The sequence below is a fragment of the Triplophysa rosa genome, linkage group LG12 (genome assembly GCF_024868665.1).
Source record: "Triplophysa rosa linkage group LG12, Trosa_1v2, whole genome shotgun sequence".
Classification (NCBI taxonomy): Eukaryota; Metazoa; Chordata; class Actinopteri; order Cypriniformes; family Nemacheilidae; genus Triplophysa; species Triplophysa rosa.
In genome coordinates, this window is record NC_079901.1 from 19,851,960 (window position 1) to 19,869,791 (window position 17,832).

The window sequence follows — 17,832 nt, forward strand, 5'->3', positions numbered from 1 at the left end:
TTTATTTTGGCAGGATGTAAGAAGTCGACAAAAGTTACTGTCAACACACAAATGGAAACAGACCAAACAAATGCAAACACCATAGAAATTAAAGCTCTACTGCATGATCCATATCTTTTAATCTATTCTTATACTTCAATATATTGTGCTTATATATTCCATCATTCGCTTCTCATTATAATGTAGCATAACATCAGACATCTTATGTCGTCGTCTTGATTTGAATAACAGATGCTACCGTGAGGCTGCACGTCTTTCTTCAGTGGAGTTCTGCATCCACGAAAGGTTATAAAAAGCTCAAGGGAATATCTTCAATCGTGATTTATATGCCGAAGACGTACACATCACCTTGGTTACTGCCTGCAGTCTCATTTTCATAAAACACCCTTTTATCCATATAGATATGTTTTTATTGCTCCCTGTATGTTTGTCCTCAGCTTATTTCCCTGAAATATCTTCTTTGTTTTGCACCTTCAACAGCCACCTGCTTCGTTTCCTGTCCACTCATTCTTGGCCACACCTCTTCCTGTAACATTCTCTTCTAGCTTCCCAGACTTTGGGTTTGCTCCAAGATGACACATATTACAGTAAAGTCCACATGAAAAGGCTAAGCGTTGGTAGTTTAGATCTCTAGAAGTCTAATGCTGGACTCGGGGGACAGATGCTCACACTCGGTTGCGTAAAGGAGTTCAAACTCAGACACGCTCCAGACTTACACACTAATCAACAATCCCCTTGGACTGTCCTTTTACACAGACCTAACTCTGCTCTAACACTGTTTTCCTCAACACGTAGACACACGAGTCTCGTCTCATCTGACCTTTTCTCTGGGAATGGAGGGCAAGTGTCTCCCTCAAGAGTTTCTCAGTTCTTTTCCCATTCCAGCCTGAAGAGGCTGTATTAAAACTCAGAGTCCCTACCATCTGAAGAAGCACCACAGGGAACTGGACTGGTTTCCTTAGAGATTTGACTAATGGGAACTCTTAAAAGAAATACATGTTATAATTTAATCAACCTCATGTCATCTGGATCTGTATGCTGTTGTTTTTGCCATCTTTTTAGTATAGCAACAATCTGAAATAAATACTATAGCTCCAAAGTAATCCATACGCACTCATACGCTACATTCCAGTTTAGTGTGCGAGACAAATAATGGCAGTAAATGAGCAACCGGGGCATTACACACATAATATTAAAGATTTTTTTTTTTACTTCATTCATGTCTTTACCATACATACCCAAATCTACACCCAAATGAAATCATAAGCCACAGAAAAAAAACTCCAAATTCATTTCAGTTTTTCTGAATTGACTATTTATAGGTATGTGTTTATTGAACTGCTTACAATATTTCTCCCCAAATTTCAAATAAAAATATTGTTTCTAATTAAACAGGTAAAAATAACAGAAAATATGCTCATCAAATAATGCAAAGAAAACCAGTTCATATTTACTTTTAAGCAATACAGCAGTAATATTTGTACATTTAGTGATAACCTGGATTTTTATCACAGTTTAACTTTATATGCGTCTTGTCATGCTGTCTCATTTTTTGTTTTTTTGTTGACAGTGGACTGGATTTGCCACAATACATGCAGAAATGCTGATTAAAAGCAAAACTGAAGTGGTCTCTTCATTTTTTCCATGGCTGTATATATTTAGATATTGTTGCATCAAACTCGACCCATGACAACCATACAGTATCAACATTCTCTAATGTTTACCATCCACCTATTCATTTTTTATTATAAATTGCAACCCGTCGTAATTGCCTTCAACCAAACAGTTTCTTCAAGCTAAATTAAATTTCAATCAACCAGTGCAATGATTTCAAACATCAAAACTCCATTTACATTGCAGACACTGCCCTCTCACCATAACACAACCGATGCACGTCTCTCTCTCATTCTCATTCTCTCTCTCTCTCTCTCAACTCCGGCATCTTCAAAGCACGAAGGCCCCCTCTAACAGCAGAGACACTATTAAAAATCCTGACTTTTAATGCAGCAGCGCACCCGAACTCAAACACGAGCACGATTTGTTATTCCCTGTGGTGGGGCTCACTATTAGCCCATTGCTCCTGTTGTTGCGATAAAAACTACAGAAGAAAACAATAACAAGAGCGGAACGTCAAACGACGGCTGGCTTTTCGGTTTAATCTCTCTTCTCAAAAGCGTTTGAGGAAGGCATCGGATCGAGAGGTACCGTCTCAATCAATGCATTTACATTCCTTTATGCTCAAGCCAAATATATCATTCGATTAACGCCTAATCCATTACTGTTATGCAAACTTGATGGCGCCACTTACGCAATTTTATCCAATGTACCGAATTTCTCATAATGCATTAGCTACAGTCACTACTAATGGTAGCGTGTCACATGTGTGATTGGTAATGGAAGGAGAAATAAAGTCTATTATTTAAATTATACGTCTATTCCTCTCATAGTCAATCATTTCGCATTAGACGTACTGACATTTTCATCGAAAAGGTAACCTGTATAATAAAGCTGCAAACATCCAAAGGCAGCTCCCGCATATGTAAACCAACAAATATGACATCAAAATGTTCGCTAAGGAACCAAGAAAGACCTCAGAAATAAACCTACAGTACATCTGAAATTGACTACACTTATCAGTTTAATTTCGTCTAGTTGGCAAACCATAAAACCACAAAGCCAAGAGCATGCCTGAGGAAAGAGTGTTATTGACAAAATCCAGCTCTCTCTTAGAAACAGACGTAATGGGTGAATTTGCTCTCAAATCCGAAACCGGATCAAATCATTTCCTCACAACTAATGTGCGGTCGAAACTCTTCGAACGTCTAATGAACATTGTAAGTGATGGGGCAACAATGGCAAGCAGTGAGTGAATGTGAATAAAAAATGAACAATTGGAGAGCTATATTTCACGATTGAACTTTGGATGCAATCCCAGCGGCACCTGCGTTATATTAATACGGCAAATCTTGTAGCTGTGTGAAGTAAATGGTGTTTGCAGGAAAGATCTCATCTATGTGCTGGCTCACAATGCATGATGAAGTAGACAGCGAGGTAAATTACTTGTGGGGAAAGGATTTCAATTGATGCAATAGGCAGGAATGAAATCAGATGAACACGTGTCAAAAGCTTTTCTGGTACAGTCGTTACTCTTTCATGTAGACATGTTCTGTATGAAGAACTATAGGATGGAAAAAACATCTCTTTATTGTTTCTTCTAGACATCAATAGAGAGCAAAGGAAAACTTCAGCTTGAAGCTTCTGTTTTTCGGATTTATCTTTTTAGTTTCGAAAGAGATTTTAATAATGTCTCAGATTGCGCTTAGATTTGCCAAGAGGCCAAAAGTCAACATCTTTCAACAATTCTTTTGCACATCTAGAATAAGTTTACAATTTTGTAGTCTTACTTATTGTGTCTTATTGTGTTTTTATTCCTCTATGAAAAATATTCGGGGAAATAAGACAAAGTGGATACCCAACTGAAAAATAATTAAGAACTCCGTAACACTCCATGAATATGAGAGAATCACTTTTTTTTTTAAATCCTCTGGAAAGCTTTCGGTCAAAATGTCCTCATCGAACTGTGGAAGAATTCGTTAAAATGTAGGATTTTGTGAACGGCTAAAGCGGTTCATGGATGTATTTCAACTCTGTCACTTATATGCTTACCTCCAGACAAAGTGTGTATTAAATGACTTTTCTCCGCATTCAAAGAGTACAAACAGGAAATACAGTTACGGTCACCTTCTTTCTTTCTCCCTCTAGCTCTTATTTGAACTCATACACGGTTACAGAAAGCCCAGCAAATCCTCTTAATCAACCATTCCTATCGTCTGCTGTATAAATATTCATTGGCTCTGGTGGATTGTCTTCCGAGCTGCATAGGGAAGATGGAGGGTAAATCTGTGGCTGAGAGATGTGCCTGTCAGGGCCTATTGCACAGCCACAATTCACTTTCTCCAATCAAGTCATCCGCCCATCACCTGCAGGCAGTTCAACAGGAGAAATACTCTCTCCTCTGCATAACCTCCGTCTCTGCCCCCAACCCCCCCCCTTCAATTTCCTTCGGTATATTTTCATTGACTAAAACTACCGTGGTATCACTATGGTACATAGCCATGTTTATCGGCTGCATTTTAAAGGGAATGAATTTACAGTTGCAATCTTTTTGAGAGGATTTAACCATGCCCACTATTTCAAGTACATCTGCTAAAAATACCAAACTAAACAATTTATCAGAATAAAAATGAAGTCGACCACTGCGGCCTTCTCTACATAAAACTGCCACTAGATTGCATTCAGATTTACAGCATACGTCTAAAAGTTAAGGAACCAGTCTGAACAGAGAAGACTAAATGGAGAGAAAGCAAAAAATGTCCTTCAAAACAGGCATACCTAAAATCGCCTACATCTATACTGTAAAAAGAAAACTGTAAGCTTACAGAAGTTTTTGAAATTCAGTCAAACGTTAAATTACACAATTAAACTACAAAAGTTGTGTGTAAAGTACCATGAAAATGTTATTTTAAATTTTTTCGGGCACCCCAGCTGCCAGATTATTGCCTATTTTTACAAGTATTGTTTACAAGCAAGAAACCAGCAAATGTAAAAAGTTAATACATTAAAAATACAGGTAAACTGTGAGTCGGGGGGCTATCTTTAAGTATAAGTGATAAAGGTACCAAAAATGTATTCCAAAACCTGAGTAAATTATTTTCTCGACTCATTGGTCAATGAAGTTGAACATAGAGTCACATGACAATAAAAACATGGCAGATGTAGTATGTCAGGAAAACATGCATTGTGCACCCAGCTGTACTTCATTCAGAATGTATTGCTCAAAAAATGAATGGCAAAAACCTAAGAAACTGCACAAAACCATGTATCTACATCACATTTTGTGAAGCACAACGCAGCAACGTTCCTGCAACTGTGCAGTGGATTCTAGAGGCATTTAATGAAAACACGCAGGACTGTGACCTCTCAGCTACATGTAAACACGGCTGGGTAAACAGGTCATTAAGAAAATAAAGCAACTTTCTTCATTCTGTCAGGCGAAGAAGAGAGGGATTAATGGCCGTGGAATGGCCACAGTCTCAGACACCGTGTTCACACAAACCTAAAAATAACAGCCACAGACATCTAGAGAATCTCTCACCCTGGACATGTTTAATGGCCATTGTTTCTGCTGCATTAAGTCACATAGGCTCGAGTGGCTCCAAAATGTTTCCACAGCAATTAGGAGGCTAAGGATGTCACGAGCAGCAACTTGGTCCCGACCTAGTCCAATGCAGATGGGTGAAATGCTTATCCAAATATGGATTTCATCTCATACTGTATCCCAATTAAAAGAGGATTTCACATTCTACATACGACTCTACCGTATCTATGCCAGAATGATAAAGTGATAATTAAAAAATAATGTATGTCATTTTTTAAATACTTTCACCCAAGTTTGTACAATTAGTCAGACAGAAGGTGGGGTGGTGGGTACCTGCTGAATATTCTACTAAAAATCTTCTAACCTTAAAAATGTATTAAACAAATTAAATCAAAATCGCTTTACAAAATAAACCTAATATGGGATATGGTACTCATTATCAGTCCCCTATAAATATTTATTGGAGGCCTCCTGCAGTTGGCCGGATTACTCCAAATTCATTAAAAGATGCTAAAAATACACGAGAAGTAAATGTGCTGGGCACGTATGCCTGCACCTCACCCACACACACACACAATCTCCTTCCTGTGAAGCTCTTGAGGAAGGTGAGGGTTTGTAAGTGGAGTCCACTGAAAACAGGACGTGTGGTTGGAAATGCCACTGGCGCATTGTCAATTTTTAAAAAGGAACGTGACGACAGTTGGGTCTTTTTCCGTCATCATTACCCGGGCGCTTCAGGACACCGCCACCACGTGCCCGGCAAACCCCAGCAGTGCCATCCGTCGGGTGGCAGAACAGCTGGGGTTCACCCTGATACTTTATTTGGAAGAACACTAAATGTCGAATAAGACAATGCCTATTTTAGTTCCCTTACCTTCTCATGCTGAACAGTTGTCTTTGAGATGTGACAGCTAAGAGGGGAACATTTGACACTAATGCAGAAATATGCAGATTGGTGCAATCTCAGAGAGACACAATGTAAAACAAGGTTTAGAAATGAATGCAACATTGAGATTGCAACATAGTCAATAGGTACGCACTATCGAACTAATAAGAAATCTAGTTTTGGGTTTCATCAATAAACCTGGATAAGTTTCAGACATCTGTCTGCGCAAAACTAAACCAGTTATTAAAATGATAATTCAATACCAACATTCTTCAAAATATCTTATTTTTTGTTCTGCAGAAGAAAACCATAGAGGTTTGAAATGACATGAGGGTGAGCAAATCATGACAGAATTTTCATGTTTGGGTGAACTATCCCTTTAAGTTCATTGTTTGAAGATGTGCTATGAAAGTTAATATTGACTCTGTCTCACAATCAGCCTGTATTTGCTTTGTTAACCACATGTTAACAAAGTGGTGGAATCTCAATGAGGATATGGCGTATCGCGTCATGTACGCATCGTGTTCTATTAGCATCGCTGAAAACTAAATTCTCTCTCGTTGAGGTCCAGCAGGATAAACAATCTAGGATGCTTGTGCAGATAGACGGTGTGTTTTTGTGTGTGCGGCTTGACAGAGGCTATGACATGCGTCATCCAGAGTGAGATGGAGAGATGCTGCTAACCATCTAACTTGCGTGATGCTTGGACAGTATGATAGGTGGAGAAAAGAGAGGCATGGATCTGCCCGTGCATGTGGGTCCACAGGAGCGTAAAATTGTGTCCAGCAAAGCATGCAGGGTGAGCAGGAGTACGACATGAAATTCTAATGCAAACCAAATCAAATGCAATGCATTTTTTAGGAAACCCACCTACACATTACAACCTTTGCAAATGGGCTTTGCTTACAACTAGATAGGTGTGGGGCTAAAAGAGAATGTCAATCATACAACCAAGGTCAAATATTCTACTTTCCAGCTTCAAAATCCACCTTAAACCGATGGCGTGTCTTTGAAACTTTTTGTATAGCTGGTCCAGGATGGTCGACCAGGATGTACCAGATGGTAACAAACCAAATACCAGCTGGTCATTCCGGCTCAAGATGACCAGCCAATGACCGGCTTTAAACCAACTACCAAGGTCAAAAGACACGTTGCCTGACATGTGCTAACCTGACAAACACACTAAATGTTTTATTTTACCACATAGCTCTTGGAAACATTTGCTTTGCACCAGACACGTGTGAAGTTCAGACAATATCAATTTGCACTTCAGCAGTCAACAAGTCACTCTTTCACACAAAGGAATTCTTTGTTCCCATCACCTCTTTACCCGAGTAAAAATGCTAGAGGATGCTTCTGAAGTACACAACGTTCTAAAACCTTTAATAGCATGCAATGCATCCATTTATTCCATTATTTCAAGGTCTAATAAGGTCTTCACGTTGCTGTCAGCCCTTTCAAAAGTTCTGGTTATACTGTAAAGCCTTCATAGAAACTAATCCATGCCTCCCGAGATTCTAAAGGACTCTTAACAGACAGAGAGAGAGAGAGAGAGAGAGAGAGAGAGNTAGGTGTGGGGCTAAAAGAGAATGTCAATCATACAACCAAGGTCAAATATTCTACTTTCCAGCTTCAAAATCCACCTTAAACCGATGGCGTGTCTTTGAAACTTTTTGTATAGCTGGTCCAGGATGGTCGACCAGGATGTACCAGATGGTAACAAACCAAATACCAGCTGGTCATTCCGGCTCAAGATGACCAGCCAATGACCGGCTTTAAACCAACTACCAAGGTCAAAAGACACGTTGCCTGACATGTGCTAACCTGACAAACACACTAAATGTTTTATTTTACCACATAGCTCTTGGAAACATTTGCTTTGCACCAGACACGTGTGAAGTTCAGACAATATCAATTTGCACTTCAGCAGTCAACAAGTCACTCTTTCACACAAAGGAATTCTTTGTTCCCATCACCTCTTTACCCGAGTAAAAATGCTAGAGGATGCTTCTGAAGTACACAACGTTCTAAAACCTTTAATAGCATGCAATGCATCCATTTATTCCATTATTTCAAGGTCTAATAAGGTCTTCACGTTGCTGTCAGCCCTTTCAAAAGTTCTGGTTATACTGTAAAGCCTTCATAGAAACTAATCCATGCCTCCCGAGATTCTAAAGGACTCTTAACAGACAGAGAGAGAGAGAGAGAGAGAGAGAGAGAGATGCCAAAAGAAAGAGAGACAGAAGGATGCTGTGTGAGAATTTGTTTGACAGTTTAAGAAGACGAGGGCCAATTTGCCCCGACACCCAACTGCACAGTCGCACATTCAGACAATTGTGTCCATACTTTTCATCTCAACCATCAACAACAACATCACCCATCCGCAAAAATAGCCCGGCAAAGCCGCTTAAGCACTAACACGCAGAGATTTTTGATACGCTAATCAACAAACGCTCCCTGTTGCATCAGCATCCTGCCAGTTTTCATCGCCGAGCAGAAAAGGTTGCTCGGGAGAGAGGATTTGTCGTCTTAGAAATGAATGCGTTGCTTCAAAGGACGTTGCGTCTTTATGAGCGAGGAGCTTAGAGCTCTGAGCAAACTGTGGAGTTTTTCATTGTCTCAAAATGATGTCCCTGAGATTTCTTTATTACTCTTCACCGCAACTCTTACGCACGTCGTGAAATTCAACATTCAAGTGCGCTTTGTGAAATCTACTACATGCCTTGCGGGTGAACAGTAAACAAACTGTAACCTGTGTTTTTTTTAATGGCACAGAGAATTATAATCTTAGAAAAAAGAAAATGGAAATTCCACCAAATCCAATTGACTTGGCATGCTGAGGGGGAAAAAGCAACTAGATTTTCTCGGCGTGTTGTATAACACGTTCTCTATTCTGTTTCCCAGTGAAGAAACATTCTCGACAATGAGACATTGATTGCATTTACTGCAATGCTGTTGAACTTTAACCCCCAGAACAAGAGCCAAGCCTTGAAAAACAGCACTCTTCTCACTCAACAGATCCATCATGAACAATAAATCCGAAGGCCTATCTTACTGTAACCGTATAAGCAAACCGTGCCATTCAGGCGGCTATATATATCGACCACTTCAGTTACCACCAAACAAACATGCTGTTTAATGTACATTCTCCCTGCCAGACAAATTCACACAGAGGTGCTGATGTTCACCCATTGTTTGTTAAACCAGCGTCTGGTCAGGCCGCATTGTCAATTCAGAATTGCTGGCACTACAGCGCCATCTAGGTGGTATGAGCGAGTAATGCGGGTGTGGAGAGTTGGGGTGGACGGGGGGGGGGTAAGATTGCAAGGCAGAGATTGATTTGCCCTCTCTCAGATGTGGCACTTAGCTGAGGCGATCTGCTGTGAATCACTGCAAATTAAAGAAAACAGAGGGAGCTGGGAGTGAGGGGCCACAAAGGAGCCGAGAGCGGGAGAAAACGGTGGTGCCTGATGTCTCTTCACTCTGCCTGTTGGAAACAAGGGGCTGAAGGAGGGGAGAGAGCTTGGGCTTCAAAATGCATTAGGGCAATATAGGGAGGAGATCAATGCAAGAGTGGAAAATAAAGCAGGATTTGGTTGGAAGGCTAAGATGAGTGGTGAGCGTACAAAAGAAAAATAATAAATAAGATTTGATATTATAAAATATCAATACTTTCTACTAGACACCAATAAGATAAAAGGGATAGTTCAACAAAAATGAAAATGATTTAATCATTTATTGACCATTAAGTCATTTCAAACCTGTATGACTTACTCTCTTCTGCAGAACACAAAAGAAGATACTTTGAAGAATGTAGGGTACCCAAACAACACTGGACCCCTTTGGCTTCCATTATATGGGCAAAAAATCACTGAGACATTTCTCAAAATATCTTCTTCACAGAATAGAGATTTTGAACCACACGACAGTGAATAAAGGATGACAAAAAAATTTGTGAACTACACTTTTAAATGGTGAGCAAATTTTTACCAAAGAAAATCAGGAATCTCACAGATTAAAACTCAAAAGTTACAACTCAAAGATGTTTCTTCATTTCTCATTCCACAGTACCATAAAAGCTTTCAATCTACTTCAAAAAGTGACCCATGTATTAACACCTTGTTAACCAACCAACACAATTTTGTGGAAAACATCTGAGACAAACTAAAAGAAACACAGCTCCTGAGCGATGAAAAAGCATCCTCAGCAATATTTTTCCTTTGGGTGTTCATTTTTAAGGCCCAGAAAACAACACAAAAAAAGACAACATCTGTGGCCAACATCACTTATCATCTCTTCTCATCTCAAATCAGAGCAATGTCTTCCCTTTATCCATCTTCAATCATACCCAACCACATGCATCTCTCTCATCCAAAACACACACACAAAAGCTAGAAGTGAAGATCACCTTATTGTTGCGCTGTCATCAGGATTCTCTGTTCCTCTTTAATGCATAAAGAATTGTGCCGCATAAGCATCTAAAGATAAATACAGATCATGTTTACCCTGACATTCTGTTCTTCTCACAGCGAAATCTGTGTACGTGTGCATGTCTTTGATACCCATCGCCATATTGTCTAGCTCTGTGGGTCACGGCGCACAACTCAGCAGAGAAACACCATACAGACATGTAGCACACAATAAATTTCTGCAGATTCCAAATAGGTAGCGTTACATACAGAGCCAGCCGCATTCACAGCATGAGACATAGCAATTATATTTGCATTGGCATGTGCAGACCGCGACCGTCTGGCTTGTTTTACTGTAGATATTGTGGAAGAAAAGAATCCTGCGGTAATTGCATATAAATCAATATGCAAATAAAGAAATAATCTATACTGTCATGTTTCTGTTTTCGAAAGCGATGAGGGATGAGCCAGAAGCCAGGGATTGAGCAGGTCTTTCCTGCCATACAGCGTGTTTGAGAAGTGGATTAGAAGATCCAGGCTTTTGTGGCTCTCCTCACAATTATCTGCCTGACGGAGGGATGATCTCGGCAAACACAGAGGAAATAGTCAGGGGAAGAGAGAAAGATGAGCACCAGAGGCAACAAGAGAGCGGCAGAACCTCGTGAAATAAGAGGGTTGACAGCGTGAGATCTCTTTCTGCTAAACCAACACTGCAGGAGCCCAATACAGTTCATCCACTTCCAGCTTATGCCCAGGTAGCAAGACCTTTGACTGCAAACTTTGACATTTTACAGCTTAAAAATATCTAAAATCGACAGACGAGCCAAATAACTGGCAAGGGATCTGGTTGTTTTATGTGCCATGTAGTGGTAGTGGATTATCAGTGATAGTTTAACCCTCAAAAAACTCTCCTCAAATACAGTTCATAGTTAAAGTATTTGGGGTCATGGTGATTGGTGACCCTAGATTTTTACAAAGTGATTGTATAAATACACTTGGGTTATTTTCAACCTATAGCTTTGGGTCGAACCCAACCGCTGGATTGTAAATATAAAATTACGCTGGGTTGTTTCAACCAAAAATGCTGGGGTGTTTTAACTCATTGTTGCATCCAATATGACAATTTTCTGGGTTAATTTAACCCAACGACTGGGTTTGTCCCTTTTGACCCAATGCTTGGTTGAAATTAACCCAGCATTTTTGGTGTGTACAGGACATTTTTATAATACTAACTATATAAATATATTTTTTATTTGCTTCTTAATTACAAACTTAACTACAAACTAGTTTGGTAGATACATGGTACTTTTTTTCCCGATTTACTCCAAAAATACTCAACTACACACCATTAGTTAGTTGAAAATTCCAACCGGGTCAGATTGACCCCAAACACAGTACAAGGGTAAAACCATAATAATAATTCAGAATTTGTAGAGTTGCACTCAACTGGAGAAAAAAAACTGTAAAATGTGTTTGACAAATGTTTATACTGTAGCTCAGAGGATGCTCTTCTTCCATTTAAATATCATCATAGTCTCAGATGTTTCTCCTAAAAGTGTAGAAGCAAATGAGACAATGAATATAATTTGTACAGTGAACGTCTGTGTAAAATAATCTGGATTTGGGCAAATTTATTGAGAAATGATCGAGTCCATATTGAAAATTTCTATAATATTGACTAGACTGCAATCAAATCTGAGCTTGGTTTGGGGCATTGTTGAGATCTATGTGGAATTTTTTTGTGAGATTTCTGGTTCTTTTTCTCAGGAGAAATGTGCGAGATACAGCAGACTTGAGCAATGTCTTCATTTGCATACCTTTACTGACCATCTCATTGATATGTAGGAGACAAATATTGAGATATGAAAAGAGATCTCAACTGTGATTTTTCTTTCTTATGAGATACGTATATTGAAGTTAAAAAAAAGCAAGAAAGAAACCCTAGTCCATTTACAATAAACCACAAAACTGGACTAGTTTATCCAGCGTTATATGTGTATATGGCTGAATAGTAAACTAATCGTTCTGACAAACCACCAGCAAGTCAATTTTGACAATGCATAATTTTGCACATCCAGCGTCTTCAAAGCATTAACAGTCCAAACAGTCAGTGCACTTACAAAGTCTCCACTACTACAAACAGACGATGCAAATTCTTGACATGTCATTTTCCCGCCGTTTAAAGCCCAAAATGCTGAGGAAAATCTCTGTGCTTTGATATCTTTTCACTATTACCATAAGCCTTTAGACTTTGACTTTACACATAAGTACAAACACGCAAATTTGCGTTCCAATTCCTCCACATCAAACAGCGCAATAAATCCCCTTCTTCTCGGGTCTTATTTTCAGGAGAGAGATGCCAAGGGTCATCCGGCCCGACCTCTCAGACACTTTAGTCAAATGCAACGCAACCACCAGGTGTAACCACCCATTCTTCACATCAGCCGTAACCCGCACACACACAACTTAACTTCCAGGAAAGAGATGTGCAATTACGACCAAATCAAACCTAACCCGTTCAGCAAAGCGGTGACCTTGGCAGAGGATGGGTGACGAGCACAAAGGAGGGTCGGCACGAGGAGCGATCCATTCAGATCCACTGCGGCGCTAATGACCGGCCGCTCTCATTATCTCCATCATTACCAGACCTTCATTTACCGTATTGCGCTCGACAGCTAGCGCACACATTAATCAAGACTTTCTCGTCCTGGCGAGACAAGATTTCTCTTAATGCCGCACTTCAAAGACGGAAGCGGGCAGAAACAGAGACCTCCGAGTCTTATATTCTATTCGCTTTTTATTACAAGGTCACTGTGATGCCAATATGAAGAATTCAGTCACAACTGAGACAATAATAGCGACCGGGGTAATTTTTCAAGTTGTGTTGGAGGACACCAAACTTCTTTCTGAACCGTAAAGTATGGCTTTGTGTACCACAGGGCTGGTGGGAGCAACTAGGACGGAGAAGACATCACGTATCAATGAATGAATAAAGACACAGAGCCGCGATTTTCTAGCACAGCACCTCAGAGACGCTCTTTTGGACATCGACGTTTTCTCTAACGCAGCGTCTCTCAACAAGTAGTTCTTTGGTTTACACAAAAATGCAACGACCAAACTTGCATGCACAGAATGGGATCAAGCATCCCGAAGAGAACCGACAACCGTATTTTGCTGCTGTGTACACAGCCTTTGAAAAGCACTAAAGGTACATTTGCTGTCATTATTTTGCAGGGGAAATCTGTAGTAGCCTATGTGTACTTTCTACCTCACCTCGCTGTTCACAGAGCAAGGAAGCTATATATACACCGCCTGTGTTGCTGGTGATGAGCGCTCAAGAGACAGAGAGCGGACACAGCTGAAGTCAGTCCCTTCTGCATGGCTGCCTTTAGGCTGAGAGAGAAAGTGTGATTGTGTTGCACCTGTTACCCGCGCAATAAATAGAGATGACACAAGCCCAAAGCTGCGCCTCTCTCTTGTTAAGACTGATGAATCGGGAGAGTGAAATGTAAGTGGTGGCGTTGCTGTTGAATCGCACGCCATACGTGCGGTGCAACAAGGTCTTCGGGCAGCAAGCGATGCAGATTGCCATCTTAAAAAAAGCATAAAGTGTACTAGTATACACTTAATAGTACAGTAAGTATACAAGATTTACAGCCAATATGTGTGTCACAGGAAAAAAGGACGCCTCTTGAAACTTTAAGTGGCCACACTCCTCCATCTATAACCGGAGATGTTGGCCTGCTTGTTCCTCCCACAAACATACTTCACTTCGGGAGCTTTTCCGTGTCTTCATCTTCCAAAGCTGTGGTAGGGGAAAACCGCGTAAATAGATAAGCAAATAAAATAAAACACAAAAGCAATGGGGGAGAGAGAGAAACCAAGAGAGAGAGAGAGAGAGAGAAGATAAATGCTTGCACCTCACAGGCATGCCGAGCTTATTCTGAATCATCGCTGCGACTCGCGACTGCTCAACGTTTCATTTTGGAAACAGGGATTTATGGGGTGGGGGCAGGTGGGAGGGGAACTCAGCCACTGATACGCGAGGGAAACTTGGCGCCCTACCTGCACGACTATAAATAAGATACTTCTCACTTGATCGCACACGGAGCCAGAGAGGAAAATAGGGATTGTGCAGGTAGTGGCCAGGTAGGATGATCATCTGAAGTGCATTCTGTGAGGCTATAATCTATTTAAAGCTACAAAATTTGGTTATTATACAGAGAATCCACATGCACAGACATGCATCTTGCTTACGAGGAATTGTTAAAAGGCATGTTGTAATATTTGTTCAGGCTTTCCGGGGATATAGAGCAGAGTGATGATTCATAGTCATTAATGTAAACGCCCAGGGAGGCATCTAGGAAGTTTTGAAATATGACTTAAGCTTAATAAGAAATAACTGCACAAAACTCCGATCTCTGGATCAGCAAAGCATCTTTAACCTAAGCTGTTGATGGAAGCGTTTTTGAATTAAATGATGCATAATGCATGCACGCGTATGCTCAGGGCATCTATGCACATACAAAAGCATTGAGATTTGGCAAGTCATGAACAACGAACCATCAGTCATGCACCTTACAATGCCATTATTACACATTTCACCTTGTATACTGTAACTCAGGCTCATGTCATGACTGCCAAGATCAACATTTAGGAAACCTCAAACAGTGAAAAAACGTAATATAAAGAAAATGTTGAAAATTAAGCTTTGAGCATCATCACACCTGTTGTCATTATCATTCACATGGTAGGCTATAGTAACCCAGACAGCGCCTTACAAATCAATCAAATAAACATGCAGTGGGGACAATGTCTCCTTCACCCTCCATTGACGGTAGTGTAAAAAAACAGGACCATATTAATAGTGCTTCAGTGCTATGAAGCCTCATTACTGATAGAGACAGCTGCTGTTCTTTCAAATAAGCAAAGACATCAATGCGCTTTCATTCAAGAATCGTTAGTTTTGAAAAGAACGCGAGAAAATATTTGATAATTAAACGTCAATTTCTTTGTTTGTTTGCATTATATCGGACTAAATTAGTTGGTTTTAGCGGTCTATAGTGTATGATGGACTTAGTTGTGAATCGCATACTTCTGTATGATATTAATCGTTTTTTAAGCTCTTACAGATTCGGTCTGTTTAAAAAAAATAGTCGTATCCGTTTCAGACACGAATGGACGAGGACTGCAAAGTCTCAAATGGTTTGTTATTTATTTTTTAGGCGTTTTTGGTGAATGGAGACGGGCTGTGTGAGTCAGCTCGCCGTGTGAATGCCTCCTGATGAAGGAAGCCAGAGGAGCGCTCAACTTCAGAGCTGAGCGGAATATAGATGCGAGCAGACAGAGTTTGCTCGATTTGCATGGACACCCTTTCTATCTAAACCCAGTGCATTAGACCAATTCACATGAACGGGGGAAAGTAAACGCCTACCCTGAGTAATGCATACGCTAGTACGTATATTTATTTACGGCATTAGCGGCATCGCTGTGGTAATAAAATTAATTACTATAAAGAATCACGCCGACGTTTCATAAGATTGCACTCGCGTTTCTTTTGTCATTCAGTTTTAAGTATTTTGCAACTCTTTCCGCGTATATAATTCAATTCAAACGCATTTCTAAAGCGCTTTTTATAATGTTGTGTTGTTGCAAAGCATGTTTGCAGACCATACATTACAGAACAGACACAACGTCATAGCTTGGCGACTTTAAAATGCGTTTGATTATCAATGAAAAAAATTCCGTCAATAAATTAATGCAAAACGAAACTCGTACTTCCCAACTGTAACGTGCACGCGATATTCCCGGACATAAATGAAAGCCCTCGCGCTTACCTGGGAAACGAGGAATGCGATGAAAATGCGTGCTCCGAACTCCATGGTGTCAGATCTCTGGAAATAAAGGTTCAAAACGATGTGCTGGTGGGACCAGCTCTGTTCATAATTCCAGAGTCGCGAGAGTAAAGCCCCTCTGCCTCGAGCTGCCAACTTCCCAAATAGAACTGCAGCCTCGTGAGCAGAGCATTGGATGAGAGAGCCGAGTCCACCACCAATAGATTTATAGGGGGGGCTTGCATTGATGCTCAAGTCATAGATTTATGCATTCCTTGGCTTTCACCGATTTCAAGCTTTTTGAGCTTTGAGAATTTTCAGAGTTGTTCATGTCTGAAATAGACTCACTGTTTTTAGTCATGTAGAGACAGAATGTATTAAAAAGTTCAGAGAATGTCTATTAAAGTCTCAGGTGCTGTCAGGAAATCGCTTTTGGTAATCAAGATAGGAAAGACTTTCTGTGCATGTCTACATCTGCATAGCAGAGGACATCTAACATAGATTTGACAACAAAAATGTGAGCATAATAATCAATCGTGAACACAAATGTGTAAAACCGAAATCGTCACCAACAAAGTTTTGCTCAGATTAGAATTTGGTTTCGAGACAAAATATTAAAAAGTAATATGCCACAACCATCTTACAACTTAGAATCTTACAACATAACATCTTAAAGAATACTACAGATAACCCAACAAAGAGCCCAAATTTAAGTTTGAGCAATGTTTCCGTGGGAATATTCAAAGTATAAGTGTAAATCCTACAAGTGTCTATTCACTTGCTTTTCACTTACAAAAGCTACAAGATGTCCGAATATCCATCATCATAAACCATCTGACATTGAGTACAAACACTCTTCCAAGAACAATAATAGGAGTTTATATCAAAATGTTCAAAAAATAATAATACTCAAGAAGGGACTACAGGGGTGTATGTTTATATTTAATGTGGGAACATGACAGTGTTCTTGGAAAATTCCATCGCCCCTGTTATATCAACATGTCTAAGATGCATGTCAAGGAAATGTGACACTTCCTGATATGAAAGACCTGCAGATGGTCGCAGACAAACACCTGGGATAGAAATCGGGCGTTGCTTAGTTTGCTCTGAACAACACATCCTACCATACGTTTTTTTTGATGGGAAAGCAACACTTTTCTGACTATAACACCATTACCATAAAGAGATTTGGAAAAAAGAGATAGATAGACAAATCACTTTTTCATTTTACGCTCAATAACTGCAAAACTATTTCAAAGGAAGATGATGAACTTAGACCAAAAGATAATGAAAGACTCTTTCTAATTCATTCATATTCTCCCCACAATCTCCTGCAGTCGCACACAAACTGACAGATTTGTATACATTTCATTCTGGAGTAGATAAACGGGAGGGGTTTTGATGTGTACCGCCACCTCAGGAGTCATCATCTCTCGCCCCCTCAGGGGAGCAGTCAGATTCCCTTTCTCTGCCGCTCTTCTGTCCGGTTGTGAAAAATGAGCCTAGGAATTGTTGTGACGTTCTGAGGAATTGCTTTCTCAAGAC

The 17,832-nt window shown here is 40.1% G+C and overlaps 1 protein-coding gene across 2 annotated transcripts in view; it reads right to left on the bottom strand.

The window, feature by feature from the left end:
• Positions 1-16,478, bottom strand: part of cdh13 (cadherin 13, H-cadherin (heart)) — a 275,581-nt gene extending 259,103 nt beyond the window's left edge. For both annotated transcript variants that reach the window (XM_057348011.1, XM_057348012.1), the window contains exon 1: positions 16,291-16,478. In XM_057348011.1, coding sequence (XP_057203994.1) covers positions 16,291-16,335 — 45 coding nt within the window. In that variant the 5' untranslated portion in view covers positions 16,336-16,478. The remainder of the gene's footprint in view (positions 1-16,290) is intronic.
• Between the last annotated feature and the right edge of the window lie 1,354 nt (positions 16,479-17,832).